Here is a 13,857-nt window from a genome sequence, read left to right on the forward strand (position 1 = left end):
TCAGGTGCTCTCATCATTCCAACTTATACGGTGAGTCTGGATGTTAAGATTTTTGTTTTCTTTTCTTTTGTGTGTGTGTGTTTTGTTATTGTTGTTGTTTTTAATTTCAGAATAAAATTAGCTTAGAGGGACAGGAAAGAAAACAGTAACAAAGACAGTACACACCAATACTCAAAAAAAAAAAAAAATACGATTATTTATGTTGTAGAACACTAGACCAAACTACTTATCACCTTACCTTTAGGAGGAGGGCAAAGTTACTCTTCAGAGAATTAGTCACACCATTTTCATACAATTTTTTCCTCATGTGGTTTTCACTCACACTGCCACCACCAGATTGATACCTTAATAATGACTTCAGCATGGTTTCAAAAGGGTCCGCTGAAACAGACAAATTAAATATTTCTCTATCAAAATAATCACTCAAAAATATATCCTGTAAGAGAACAAGAGATCAGGGAGGTAAAGAATTGTAGCTGAAAGCATGGCAACTGTTTTTCATAATTCCCTTAACTGTTTTTATTTTTTATTTTATATATATATATATACATATATATATACATATATATATACATATATATATTATATTTTTATTTTTTTAATTTTTTTTTTTTTTCTTTTGAGACAGAGTTTCACTCTTCTCGCCTAGGCTGGAGTGCAATGTCATGATCTCGGCTCACTGCAACCTCTGCCTCCCAGGTTCAAGCAATTCTCCTGCCTCAGCCTCCCAAGTAGATAGGATTACAGGCGTGTGCCAATACTCCTGGCTAATTTTGTACTTTTAGTAGAGACGGGGTTTCAACATGTTGGCCAGGCTGGTCTCGAACTCCTGATCTCAAGTGATCCGCCTGCCTCAGCCTCCCAAAGTGCTGAGATTACAGGCATGAGCTGCCGTGCCCGGCAAACTGTTTTTAAAATATGAACAATTTAAGAGTCAGTGAAAACTGGCAAGAACACAATATCCTGACTGGAATTCCACTGTTAAGTCATTAATACTGACATAAATTTTCTACCTATATAACTATCATGTCTTCAAATTTTTTTTAAAAAAGCACATTCCCCTGATTTTAAAGCAAAATGGATAAGTCTGTGATTTGTGGTTATCAAGTATTACAGTAAAATTATGTAGCTGAATTCAAAAATTTATTTTCTCCAATACTTGTTTCTTTAATGACTATTGTTTTCACATGCCTACAAAGATACACTGTCATTGTAAAAACAATTCAAACAATACAGAAAAGACAGAAAAATGCATCCCAGATACTGTTAACATTTTAGACATTTTTCACAGCTGTTATCATCTCTTTTGTTTTGAGACGGAGTCTCGCTCTGTCCCCCAGGCTGGAGTGCAGAAGCACAATCTCGGTTCACTGCAAGCTCCGCCTCCTGGGTTCACGCCATTCTCCTGCCTCAGCCTCCTGAGTAGCTGGGACTACAGGCACCCGCCACCACGCCCGGATAATTTTTTGTATTTTTAGTAGAGACGGGGTTTCACCGTGTTAGCCAGGATGGTCTCGATCTCCTAACCTCGTGATCCACCCGCCTCGGCCTCCCAAAGCGCTGGGATTACAGGCGTGAGCCACCGCGCCCAGCCTAGCTGTTATCATTTCTTAACAGAGAGAAAGAGACAGAAAAATCTGTCAGATTTCACAAAGAACTACATTCTCCTCTTTCAGAGCACTTCTCTCAGTTCATTAGTGTGATAATTTGAATGTTTACATACTTCCCTCACTCTCCAACATTAGCCTAGAAACTCCATAGGAGCAGAGACCATTCTGGTTTTCCTCATTATATTCCCCGACAGAGCCATCTTTTCATGTTGTATAAAGCCTAGTAATTAAAAGCACAATCTTTTTTTTTCTTCCTCAGTGATGCTTGTTCTACAAAAGCACAATCTTGAACCAGACTGCCTGACTTCAAGTCCTAGCTCTATCACTAATTAGCTGTGACCTTAGGCAAGTAACCTCTCTGTACCTCAGGTTTCTCTTCTGCAAAAAAGGGATAACCATAATACCTTCTTCATGAAGTTGTTCTGAGAATTAAATGAGTTAATATTTGTAAAGGGCTTGGAATAGTGCTGAGATATCATAATTGCTATATAAGTATCTGATAAAATCAATCTACATCATCATATTCAGGCCTGAAAGTATTCATTTATTCAGCCATTGATATTTAGGTTGCTTCGATTTTTTTTTTTATAAACAATGCTAATATAAATATTTTCTCACACTGTGATTATCAATTTATGGATCAACTCCTTAAGATATTATTGTTAGGTCAATGGTTACTGTCAACTTTTTTTCCAGAGAGCTTGTATAGTACATGTACACCACATGATTCCCCATTCCCTCATCAACAATGCGTTCTGCCAGTATTCTTCATCTCTTCTAGGGAGATAAGTAAAATTTCTCATTTTTATTTGTACCCAGCTGAATATTGGTGAGGCTGAAATCTTTAAATTTGTTTACTCCTTTCTTAATGATCTTGTTTTTGCCCATTTCTCTAAAAGGGCATTTTCTTTTTTCTTTTTTGAGATGGAGTCTCGATCTGTCATCCAGGTTGGAGTGCAATGGCACGATTTCGGCTTACTGCAACCTCCACCTCACAGGTTCAGGCGATTTTCCTGCCTCAGCCTCTCGAGTAGCTGGGATTACAGGTATCTGCAACCATGCTCAGCTAATTTTTGTATTTTTAGTAGAGACAGGGATTCACCACGTTGGCCAGGCTGGTCTCGAACTCCTGACCTCAGGTGATCCGCCCACCTCAGCCTCCCAAAGTGCTGGGATTACAGGTGTGAGCCACCATGCCTGGCCTATTTTTTCTTACTAGTTTTTAAGGACTATATATATTTAACATATTGGTGGTAAATTACTTTTCCATTTCTCTTTTAAACTTTGTCATGGTGCCTTTTTATTTAACAAAAATATGGTAATCAATTACTACCCATCAGGTGTAGCAATGTGTGGCCAACATTTTACCATCTCTCTTTCTTCCTTTCTCAAGGTGATTTTGACTTTGTTTTTAAGTTAGAGACAGTCTCAACGTGTCTCCCAGACTGGTCTTCAACTCTTGAGTTCAAGCGATCTTCGCACCTCAGCTTCCTGAGTAGCTGGGTCTACAGCTATGTGCTACCGCATCCATTCAAGGTGTTTGTTATTGTACTAAAATTTTTCATTTTTATGTAGACAGATTTATCTAACTTGTGTTTTACAGCTCCTAGATCTTGTACCATTGTAAGAAGAGGTTTATCTACATTCTCTCTAACCAAAGAGAAAAAATTTAATATTTAACCATGTTTTCTTGTATTACCTTTATGACCTGATATTTTAATCATCTAGAATTTATCTTGATGTAAGAAATAAGGCAGAGGCCAGGTGAAGTGGCTCACATCTATAATCCCAGCATTTTGGAGGGCAGAGGTGGGAGAATCGCTTGAGTCTAGGAGTTGGAGGCCAGCCTGGGCAACGTAGCGAGACCTCATCTCCACTAAAGAGTAAATAAATTATCCAGGCATGGTGGTGCATGCCTATAGTCCCACCTACTCAGGAGGCTGAGGTGGGAGGATTGCTTGAGCCCAGGAATTGTAGAGCTTATACAGTGAGCTGTGATAGCACCGCTGCACTCTAGCCTAGGCAAAAGCTGGCGGGGCGGGGTGGGGGGAATAGAATAAGGCAGGGATTGAGATTTATTTTTTACAACTAGCTAAACAATATTCCCCAAAACATTTATTACTTTTCCCTTTTGTCATAAAATGCTATCTTTATCATATATATTTGGTTTGTCTTCTGAACTCTCTACTCTTTTACATGTTTGCCTAGCTTGACCACAGTATGAGAGTCTTTTTTTTTTTGAGATGGAGTCTCTTTCTGTCACCCAGGCTGGAGTGCAGTGGTGTGATCTCAGCTCACTGCAACCTCTGCCTCCCGGGTTCAAGAGATTATCTTGCCTCAGTCTCCCAAGTAGCTGGGATTACAGGCGCACATCACCAGGCCTGGCTAATTTTTGTATTTTTAGTAGAGACAGGGTTTCACCATGTTGGCCAGGCTGGTCTCGAAATCCTGACCTCGGGTCATCTGCCTGCCTTGGCCTCCCAAAGTGCTGGGACACCAGGCAGGAGCCATCACGCCCGGCCAGGAGATTCTTTTTTTTTAAGAGACAGGTTCTTGCCCTGTCCCCTGGCTGCCTGGCTGGAGTAGAGTGGCGCAACCTTGGCTTACTGAAGCCTCAACCTCCTGAACTCAAGCAATCCTCCCACCTCAGCCTCCCAAGTAGCTAGGTCTACAGGCACACGTATCACATCTGGCTAATTTTTGTATTTTTTGCAACGATGGGGTCTCACTATGTTGCCCAGACTGGTCTTGAACTCCTGGGCTCAAGTGATCCTCCCACCTTGGCCTCCTAAAGTGTTGGGATTACAAGTGTGAGCCACTACGCCTGGCCAGTACAAGATTCTTTAAATTAATCTAGCTTTATAATACTCTATACTAACTGATGGCACAAGTATTTCCCTCATTAATATTCTTTTTTTTTTTTGGAGACGGAGTCTCAATCTGTTGCCCAGGCTGGAGTACAGTGGAGCATCTCGGCTCACTGCAACCTCCGCCTCCCAGGTTCAAGCAATTCTCTTGCCTCAGCCTCCCGAGTAGCTGGGACTACAGGCACACGTCACCACGCTCGGCTAATTTTTGTATTTTTAGTAAAGACAGGGTTTCACCATGTTGGCTAGGATGGTCTCGATCTCCTGACCTCATGATCCACCTGCCTGGGCCTCCAAAAGTGCTGAGATTACAGGTGTGAGCCACGATGCCCAGCCCATTAATACTCTTTTTAGGATTGTTTCCTGGCTGCTCATGTACATTTACTCTTCCAGATATACCTTGGAACTATTTGAACTATTTTTTCAGGGTCCCAAAAAAATCCTGTTGGAATTTACACTGAGATTTTATCATATATGCTTATAAATTAAGGAAAAACACAATTATTTAAAATACTATCTTAAATTAGGTAATAAGACTTCAGCACAGTGCCTAGCACATAGTACAAAGCATTCAATAAATGTTGGCTATTCCTATCCAAGAACGATATATATATCTATACAGTTTTTATTTATAAACATTCATTCTTTTTTTATTTTTGTGAGACAGAGTCTCGCTCTGTCGCCCAGGCTGGAGTACAGTGGTGCAATCTTGGCTCACTGCAGCCTCCGTCCCCGGGGTTCAAGAGATTCTCATGCCTCAGCCTCCCAAGTAGCTGGGATTATAGGCGTGTGCCACCACACCCGACTAGTGTTTGTATTTTTAGTAGAGAAGGGGTTTCACCATGTTGGCCAGGCTGGTCTCGAACTCCTGGCCTCAAGTGATCCACCTGCCTCAGCCTCCCAAAGTGTTGGGATTACAGGCGTGAGCCACCGTGCCCAGCCTAAACATTCATTCTTATAAGGTAAGGATCAGGTAATTCGAAAGAAAATTAAACTTACATGTCTTATTGGGATTGATATGCTGCTTCAGTACATCAACAGTGCCCAAACTAACCACAAGGCGCCTGCCAAACCAGAAGGAGACCACAGGCCCATATCTCTCATGCAAATTAACCAGGAACTCATGCAAACTTCCACTATTCACAATATCTGGAAGATTACCATCTCTGGCAAAAGAACAACATTTGACAAAATAATCAATTTAACTTGGAAAAATCAGAAAAACAACAGTTGACTCTGAATTAACTGTGTCAATAAATGAGAACAAAGGTTCATGAAATTCAAATTACTGCAAAATACAAAACTCAATTATATTTGCCTTCTTGCTATATTTCTATAGTTATATTTAGATATGGATTTGTCTGATATTTTAAGAATTCTTAACACTTCAAACCAAATACGAAAGCTCCATAGGAACATCCGACTTAGATACTGGAAAGCTATCCCACTTTCCCAGCACCTAATTCTGAGATGACAATGGACATCATCGGCTGGTGAAAACCATCAGATCAGCCATGGCAATCTTTTCTTTCTTTCCTTCTATCTTAATCCTCTTTTCAGCTTTCTCTGGCAAGGGGAAGTGAAAGCAATGAAATGTTTTGATTTACACGACCCTCCTTTCTGTTAACAAACTTTAGGTTATATGCCACGGTAAATTTAGGGCAATCGAAGGAATTGAATAAGATGAGTGATCTAAAAATATGGTTTATCACTTTGATTTGTCTTCTGAACTACCTACTCTATTCCATCTGTCTGCCTGGTCCTACCACAAAATAACCTTAGTTTTCTTTTTATTTATTTATTTTTTTTAGAAACAGGGTCTGGCTCTGTCGCCTAGGCTGGAGTGCAGTGGCACAATCATAGCTCACTGTAGCATTAAACTCCTGGCCTCAAGCGATCTTCCACCTCACCCTCCTCAGTAGCTGGCAAGAGCTACCATGATTGGCTAAAAATATGGTTTAGTCTTGATATCAATAATGAAGAATTAACTCTACTTAATTCCAAGAAAATCATTACTCACTTTTCTTCAGTTGGAGTAATCCCTGGAATTCCTGCAGCTTGTCTGGAAGCCTTAAAAAAAAAAAAAAGTTTATAATAATGAATTATCATATATCCCATAAGTCAGATGTGTTTCACCAAGACATCTGCAGGACCTTAAATAATAGCTTTCCAATTAAGTTGAATCTATAAAATTATTTCCATATTAAAATACAAAAAAAGGGGTTCTTTGCATGGAAAAGAATGATTTCCATGTCCTTTGCAGGGACACAGATGGAGCTGGAGGCCATTTTCTTTAGCAAACTAATACAGGTACAGAAAATCAAATACTACGTGTTCTCACTTATAAGTAGGAGCTAAATGATGAGAAGACATGGACACATAGAGGGGAACAATACATGCTGGGGCCTTTCGGAGGGTGAGAGGATCAGGAAAAACAACTAATGGGTACTAGGCTTTTTTTTTTTTTTTTTGAGACGGAGTCTCACTCTGTCGCCCAGGCTGGAGTGCAGTGGCGCAATCTCGGCTCACTGCAAGCTCCGCCTCTCCGAGTAGCTGGGACTACAGGCACCCGCCACCACGCCCGGCTAATTTTTTTGTATTTTTAGTAGAGACGGGGTTTCACCGTGGTCTCGATCTCCTGACCTCGTGATCCGCCCGCCTCGGCCTCCCAAAGTGCTGGGATTACAAGCGTGAGCCACCGCGCCTGGCCAATGGGTACTAGGCTTAATAGCTGGGCATGGTGGCACACACCTGTAGTCCCAGCTACTTGGGAGGCTGAGGCAGGATAATTGTTTGAACCCAGGAGGCAGAGGTTGCAGTGAGCTGAGATCGTGCTACTGCACTATAGCCTGGGCGACAGAGCAAGACTCCATCTCAAAAAAAAAAAAAAGGCCGGGCGCAGTGGCTTACGCCTGTTAATCCCAGCACTTTGGGAGGCCGAGGCAGGCGGATCACAAGGTCAGGAGATCGAGACCATCCTGGCTAACATGGTGAAACCCCGTCTCTACTAAAAATACAAAAAATTAGCCAGGCGTGGTGGCAGGCGCCTATAGTCCCAGCTACTCGGTAGGCTGAGGCAGGAGAATGGCGTGAACCTGGGAGGTGGAGCTTGCAGTGAGCCGAGATCGCGCCACTGTACTCCAGCCTGGGCAACAGAGCAAGACTCTGTCTCAAAAAAAAAAAAAAAAAAAAAAAAAATTATTTCATTCTGGATATTCTTCCTCTGTGTCAATTAAACTAAGGTGTTTGAAAAATTTAATATACACTCTACATCAACTAACACATATCCAGTACATTTTTGTTTTCTTTGTGCTGAGTTTATATATGGTCCCAGCTGGTTTGGCTTAAAAAAAAAAAAAAAAAATCAAGGTCCATTCTAATACTTTCATTATGATGATGCAAGAAACAGAAGAAAACTGCTGTGCTGGGCCGGGTGCAGTGGCTCTTGCCTGTAATCCCAGCACTTTCAGAGGCTGAGGTGGATGATCACTTGAGGTCAGGAGTTCAAGACCAGCCTGACAAACATGGCGACTCCGTCTGTACTAAAAATACAAAAATTAGCTGGGCATGGTGGCACACTCCTGTAGTCCCAGCTACTCAGGAGGCTGAGGCATGAGAATCACTTGAACCTGGAAGGTGGAGGTTGCAGTGAGCTGTGATTGCACCATTGCACTTCAGCCTGGGTGACAGAGTGAGACTCTGTCTCAAAAAAAAAAAAAAAAAAAAAAAGGAAACAGAAAAACTGCTGTGCTGGAGCCATTTTCTTGAGTGGGTGAGAAGGTAGGAGATCTAGTACAGGAGTGAAGAGACGGGGTGGGGGGCATTTAATTGGGAGCATAGCCAATTCATAGTAATAGGAGGGAACGTGGAATGTAAGGGCACAAATTTAGGCAGATAGGCAGGATGGTGTGGAAATTATCTCCAGATTGGTTTTATTTTTTCAATGAAATAGGCCAGGTGTGGTGGCTTGCATCGATAATCCCAGTACTTTGGGAGGCCAAGGCAGGACGATCATTTGAGTCCAGGAGTTTGAGACCAGCTTGTGCAACATGGGGAAACCCCGTCTCTTTAAAAAGTACAAAAAATTCATCAGGTGCAGTGGCCAGCGCTGTAGTCCTAGCTACTCAGGAGGCTGAGGCAGGAGGATCACTTGAGCCTGGTAGGTTGAGGCTGCAGTAAGCCAAGGTCACACCATTGCACTGCAGCCTGGGTGACAGAGTGAGACCCTGTATCAAAAAAAAAAAAAAAAAAAAAAAGAGGCCAGGCACAGTGGCTCATGCCTGTAATCCCAGTACTTTGGGAGGCCGAGGTGGGCGGATCACTTGAGCTCAGGAGTTCAAAATCAGCCTGGCACACATGTTGAAACCCCGTCTCTATTAAAAATACAAAAATTAACAGGGCGTGGTAGTGGGCGCTGTAATCCCAGCTACTCAGGAGGCTGAGGCGGGATTTGAGCCCGGGAGGTGGAGGTTACAGTGAGCCGAGATCACAACAGTGCACTCCAGCCTGGGAGATAATGTGAGACTCCATCTAAAAAAAAAAGAAAGAGAGGTGAGAGCAGATCACGAGGTCAGGAGTTCAAGACCAGCCTGGCCAACATAGCGAAACCCCGTCTCTACTAAAAATGCAAAAATTAGCCAAGTGTGGTGGCACGCGCCTGTACTCCCAGCTACTCAGGAGGATGAGGTGGGAGAATCGCTTGAACCCAGAAGGTGGAGGTTGCAGTGAGCCGAGACTACACCATTGCACTCCAGCCCCAGCCTGGGTGACAGAGTAAGACTCCGTCTCAAAAAAACAAAAAAGAGATTATCAGTTATTGGTGAAGACAGAAGATGTGAAGACAGGGAAGGAATGAAAAGTTATCTAGAAGATTTGGAGAGTGAATGCACCAGGTGATTTCCAGACACCCCACTTAAGGTTTATGAATTAAAATGAGACTGGTCAGTATGGCTGTGTTCTTTTCTGCCTGTGTTTTTTTTGTTTGTTTGTTTTCCAGCTGTGTGGGTTCAGGGGTGGAATTGACAGAACATTTGATTTAATCACAATTAGGGTTTGCTAGATGATTATGACAAATGGATACAGGGCAAAGGAACTGAAGGTATATGTAAAGGAGTGGTTATAGTAACAGACCATGGAACCTAAGCTTTTTTTTTTTTTGAGACATGGTCTCACTCTGTCACCCAGTCTGGAGTGCAATGGCGCCGTCTTGGCTCACTGCAGCCTTGATCTCCCAGGCTCAAGCAATCCTCCTGCTTCAGCCTCCCAAGTAGCTGGGACCAGGGACCACAGACGGTCACCACCATGCCTTATTTATTTATTTATTTTAGAGACAGGGTCTCACTATAATGCTCAGTCTAGTCTCAAACTCCTGAGTTCAAGCAATCCTCCCACCTCAGCCTCCCGAAGTGCTGGGATTATAGGCTTGAGTCACCGTGCTGGCCATAAGCTTCTTAAATCATCAGTTTCTCCTTTATGACTTGACAGCCCTCATCAGCATAATGTAATTTCTCCTACCTTAAGAGTCTCTTCACCTCACTTCCCTCTGTAGTTACCAGCCCCCTTTACTGCAAAACTCTAAAAAGCTATCTATACTTGATTATCTCTGAATCCACACCATTTAGGTTTATCACCCCAGTTACACTGAAACCGCTCTTCTTAAGATTACAAATGTTGCAGTGGCTCATGCCTGTAATCCCAGATCTTTGGAAGGCTGAGGCAGGAGGATGACTTCAGCCCAGAAGTTTGAAACCAGCCTGGGCAACAAAGCGGGACCCCATTTCTATAAAAAATTTAAAAATTAGGTTGGGCGCGGTGGCTCATGCCTGTAATCCCAGTGCTTTGGGAGGCCAAGGTGGGCAGATCACTTGAGGTCAGGAGTTCGAGACCAGCCTGGCCAACATGGTGAGATCTTGTCTCTACTAAAAATAAAAAAATTAGCTGGGTGTGGTGATGTGTGCCTGTAGTCCCAGCTACTTGGGAGGCTGAGGCAGGAGAATTGCTTGAACCTGGGAGGCAGAGGCTGCAGTGAGCAGAGATCATGCCACTGCACTCCAGCCTGGGTGACAGAGCGAGACTTTGTATCAAAAAATAAAAAATAAAAAATTTAGAAATTAGCCAGCTGTGGTGGCATGCGCATGTAGTCCCAGCAACTTGAGAGGCTAAGGTGGGAGGATCGCCTGGGGCCAGGAGTTTGAGGTTACAATGAGCTATGATGGTACCACTGCACTGTAGCCTCGGCAACAGTGAGACTCTGTCTCTTAAACAAAACAAAACAAACAAAAAAATGATTACCAATGTTATTAAATTCTTAGGCCTTAACTTTACTTAAAATATCTGCAGCATTTGACTTAGCTGATTATCCTCTTCTGCTTAAAACATCTGGCTTCCTTCTATTTATGTGGCTGCTTCTTCTCAGTCTCCTTTGCTGGCTCTTCTTTCTCTCCTCAACCATTAACATTGGAGAATCCAGGGAATGGTCCCTGGGACCTCTTCTGTCCTGTATCTAAATTGTCTGGGAGATTGCAACCAGTTCTCCTCGCTTTAAATACCATCTATACTTTGATAGCTCCCAAATATGTATCTTCAGCCTGGACTTTTCCCATAAACTCAAGACATATATTCAGTTACTTCTCAACATTTCCACTTGAATGTCTAACAGGCATCTCAAACCTAGCCTACCCAAAACCAACTCCTAATCTCTATAAATCCCCACTACCTCCCACTAAAACAAAACTAAAGAACCACCACCAACAACAAAACCCCTGATCTTCCCTGGAATTAATCTATCCTTCCAGATACCAGGCTAAAAATAACTGGTGTTTTCCTTGATGCCTCTCTTTCACATTTCACATCCAATCCACTGGGAAATCCCATTGGCACTATCTTCACAATTGACTAGTTCTCATTATCTCTGCCACTACTACCATGATCCAAGCTGAAATGATAATATCCTCCTAATTACTTGGCTTGCTTCCATCCTTACCTGGAGACCCATGTCTATTCATGACTTAGCAACCAGAATGATTCTTTTAAAATTTATCTAACAAAATTAAATTTCAATTCTATCCAATTTCAAATGGCATTCATCTGCTGAAATCCTCCAGCGGCACACAGCAAAAGTCCATAAAAAAAGCCTTACAAGTCATTTAAAATCTGTCCTTCACTCCCATCTTTCTAACTTTCTCTCCTCTGGTATCTTCTTCATTTACTACACTCTAACCACACTGGTCCCCTTGCTTTCCAGAAACACACCAGGCGTGTCTCCCTCTGAGGGTTTGCATTTGCTGCTCCCTCGACCCGGAATGCTCTTTCTCAGAATGGCTTGCACCTTCACCTGAATGACTTGCAGCTTCACCTTCTTCGAGTTTCTGCTCAAATGTCTCCGTAGCTCTCGGCCATCCTACTTTAAAACAACAATCTACCTATCCCCAACTTTATTTCTACCCACAATCCTATGTTATTTGTTTGTATTGTCTGTTCCTCTTCTCTAGGAAATAAATTCCAAGAGTCAGGAATTCTCTGTCCGGTTTCACGGCTGGATTCCCAGCACATGGAACCGTATCTGGCACATATCTAGTGCCAAGAATAAACAGTGTGCTTCTATCTATGAGCTGATCAAAGAAGAGTATCATTTTAAAATCACCAAAAATTCAAGAACCACTAAAATTGTTTAGTTTCTCAGAAAATAAGATTTCAGGAAGTCCCTGATTGTGTAGTTGCAAATTCCAGTCTAATCCATTTACCTGCTCGGAAAAGAACATTTAAGAAGGTGTATGGTCAATTCCAGCAGTTCAGCTACTTTTCAACTTTCACTGTAAAACCACCACCTTGCTTTGTAGAACAGGTGTTTTTTTGTTTGTTTGTTTGTTTGTTTTGAGATAGAGTCTCGCTCTGTCGCCAGGCTGCAGTGCAGTGGTGCGATCTTGGCTCACTGCAAGCTCCGCCTCCCGGGTTCAAGCGATTCTCCTGCCTCAGCCTCCTGAGTAGCTGGGATTACAGGCGCCCGCCACCACAGCCAGCTAATGTTTGCATTTTTAGTAAAGACGGTGTGTCACCATGTTGGCCAGGATGGTCTCGATATCCTGACCTCGTGATCCGCCCGCCTCAGCCTCCCAAAGCGTGCAGAACAGGTTTTAAAGACGGTCCTCAGCCATCAATGCTTTTGTTTTCAGACCCTCGCTCTCTGGCTGACGGAGGCAAGTGGAGAGAGGAGGACCGGAGGCTCGGAGACGCGGCAGCGGCCGAGGCAACCTCGCACCCGAACCGGCAGCGCGGCGCTCTCCCCAAAGAAGCATTTGCCCCGGAGCCCCTAAGAGGAGCAAGACCTGGACCTCGAGCACTTTGGATTCCAGTCAGGATAGATCGATAGACAGATGGAAAGGAGGAATACACAAGTGCTGGGAGAATCCTCAAGAAAGGAGAAAGGAGTGGCGCGCCCAGGAGTCTCCTCTCTGACACACTGGGAAATGAAATTTGGGTTCGGCGGAGTTACGGCCAAAAAGCTGCCCAAAGTACTTGAGAGCCGCCTTGGTGAGTGACGCGGGGTGCCTGGCAAGGTGAGGACGGCTCGCGGGGGGGCGGGCTTTTCCTCAGCAGCTCTACGCCCGCCTGGCCCGGCGCCTGAGGGGTAGCGGCGCAGCCGACGTAGCTCTCAGCGCTTGCCCGGAGGGGCGTCACGTGAGTCCGGGTGAGGTCCCCGCGCTGAAGCCCTGGAGAGAACCCGAACCCTCCCCTCAGGCCCGCCCCCTGCGGCCCGCAGCGGGCAGGTTGGCCTGGATGCCGGCGACAGAGAGACTGGGGCGGCGCCCGGGGCCCCAGAGAGCCAAGACGGCGCTCACCGGGTAGAGGTAGAGCACCGCTCCCACCAACGCCAGCAAGAAGGTAACGGCGAAGATCGCGAAGTCCAACATGGTTCTTCCGCCCAGGTAGCCACGTCCCGGATCGGCCGCTCGAGCAGCAGCGCCTCAGCCTGGCCAATTTAAGGCGTAGCGTGTGGGCGGGGGCACCCCGCGGGACCCGCGAACCAACGGGCCGCTGGGGGCGTGACCGAGGCCTCAGGCCGGCGCCAGCGGAAAGAGCAATGGATCGCCGAGGAGCCGGGGCGTGGGTTCCTGAGCGCAGCAGGCCGAGGCTGAGGCCGCCTAGCGCCAGCCTCCACCCCAAGGCGGGGATTGCGGTGCACACGATTTCAGACAGAATATGCCCGCCACTTGGGACCGGGTTGCTGGCGAAAGCAGCGCCCAGGTTTCTGAGAAAAGTTAGGAGTTAGCAGTGCTCTGTCCGCCCAACACTTTTCCCAATGGATTCAGAATTAAAACCTCTAAACCAATGATTTTCGAAGAGTGGTCCCCGTACCAGCTGCATCAACGTCGCCCGGGAGC

The 13,857-nt window shown here is 44.5% G+C and overlaps 1 protein-coding gene across 2 annotated transcripts in view; it reads right to left on the reverse strand.

The window, feature by feature from the left end:
* LOC116810417 (cytochrome P450 20A1) overlaps window positions 1-13,424 on the reverse strand; it is a 59,046-nt gene extending 45,622 nt beyond the window's left edge. Inside the window, exons 1-4 of one of the 2 annotated variants that reach the window (XM_032754885.2) lie at window positions 13,315-13,424; window positions 6,498-6,547; window positions 5,477-5,643; window positions 239-381 (exon numbers count right to left, since the gene is read on the reverse strand). In XM_032754885.2, coding sequence (XP_032610776.1) covers window positions 239-381; window positions 5,477-5,643; window positions 6,498-6,547; window positions 13,315-13,386 — 432 coding nt within the window. In that variant the 5' untranslated portion in view covers window positions 13,387-13,424. Of the gene's footprint in view, window positions 1-238; window positions 382-5,476; window positions 5,644-6,497; window positions 6,548-12,219; window positions 12,260-13,314 lie in introns of those variants that run through there. The other variant, XM_058439522.1, reaches the window with a different exon arrangement.
* Window positions 13,425-13,857: the final 433 nt, after the last annotated feature.

Source organism: Hylobates moloch, unplaced genomic scaffold (genome assembly GCF_009828535.3).
Source record: "Hylobates moloch isolate HMO894 unplaced genomic scaffold, HMol_V3 SCAFFOLD_1, whole genome shotgun sequence".
Classification (NCBI taxonomy): Eukaryota; Metazoa; Chordata; class Mammalia; order Primates; family Hylobatidae; genus Hylobates; species Hylobates moloch.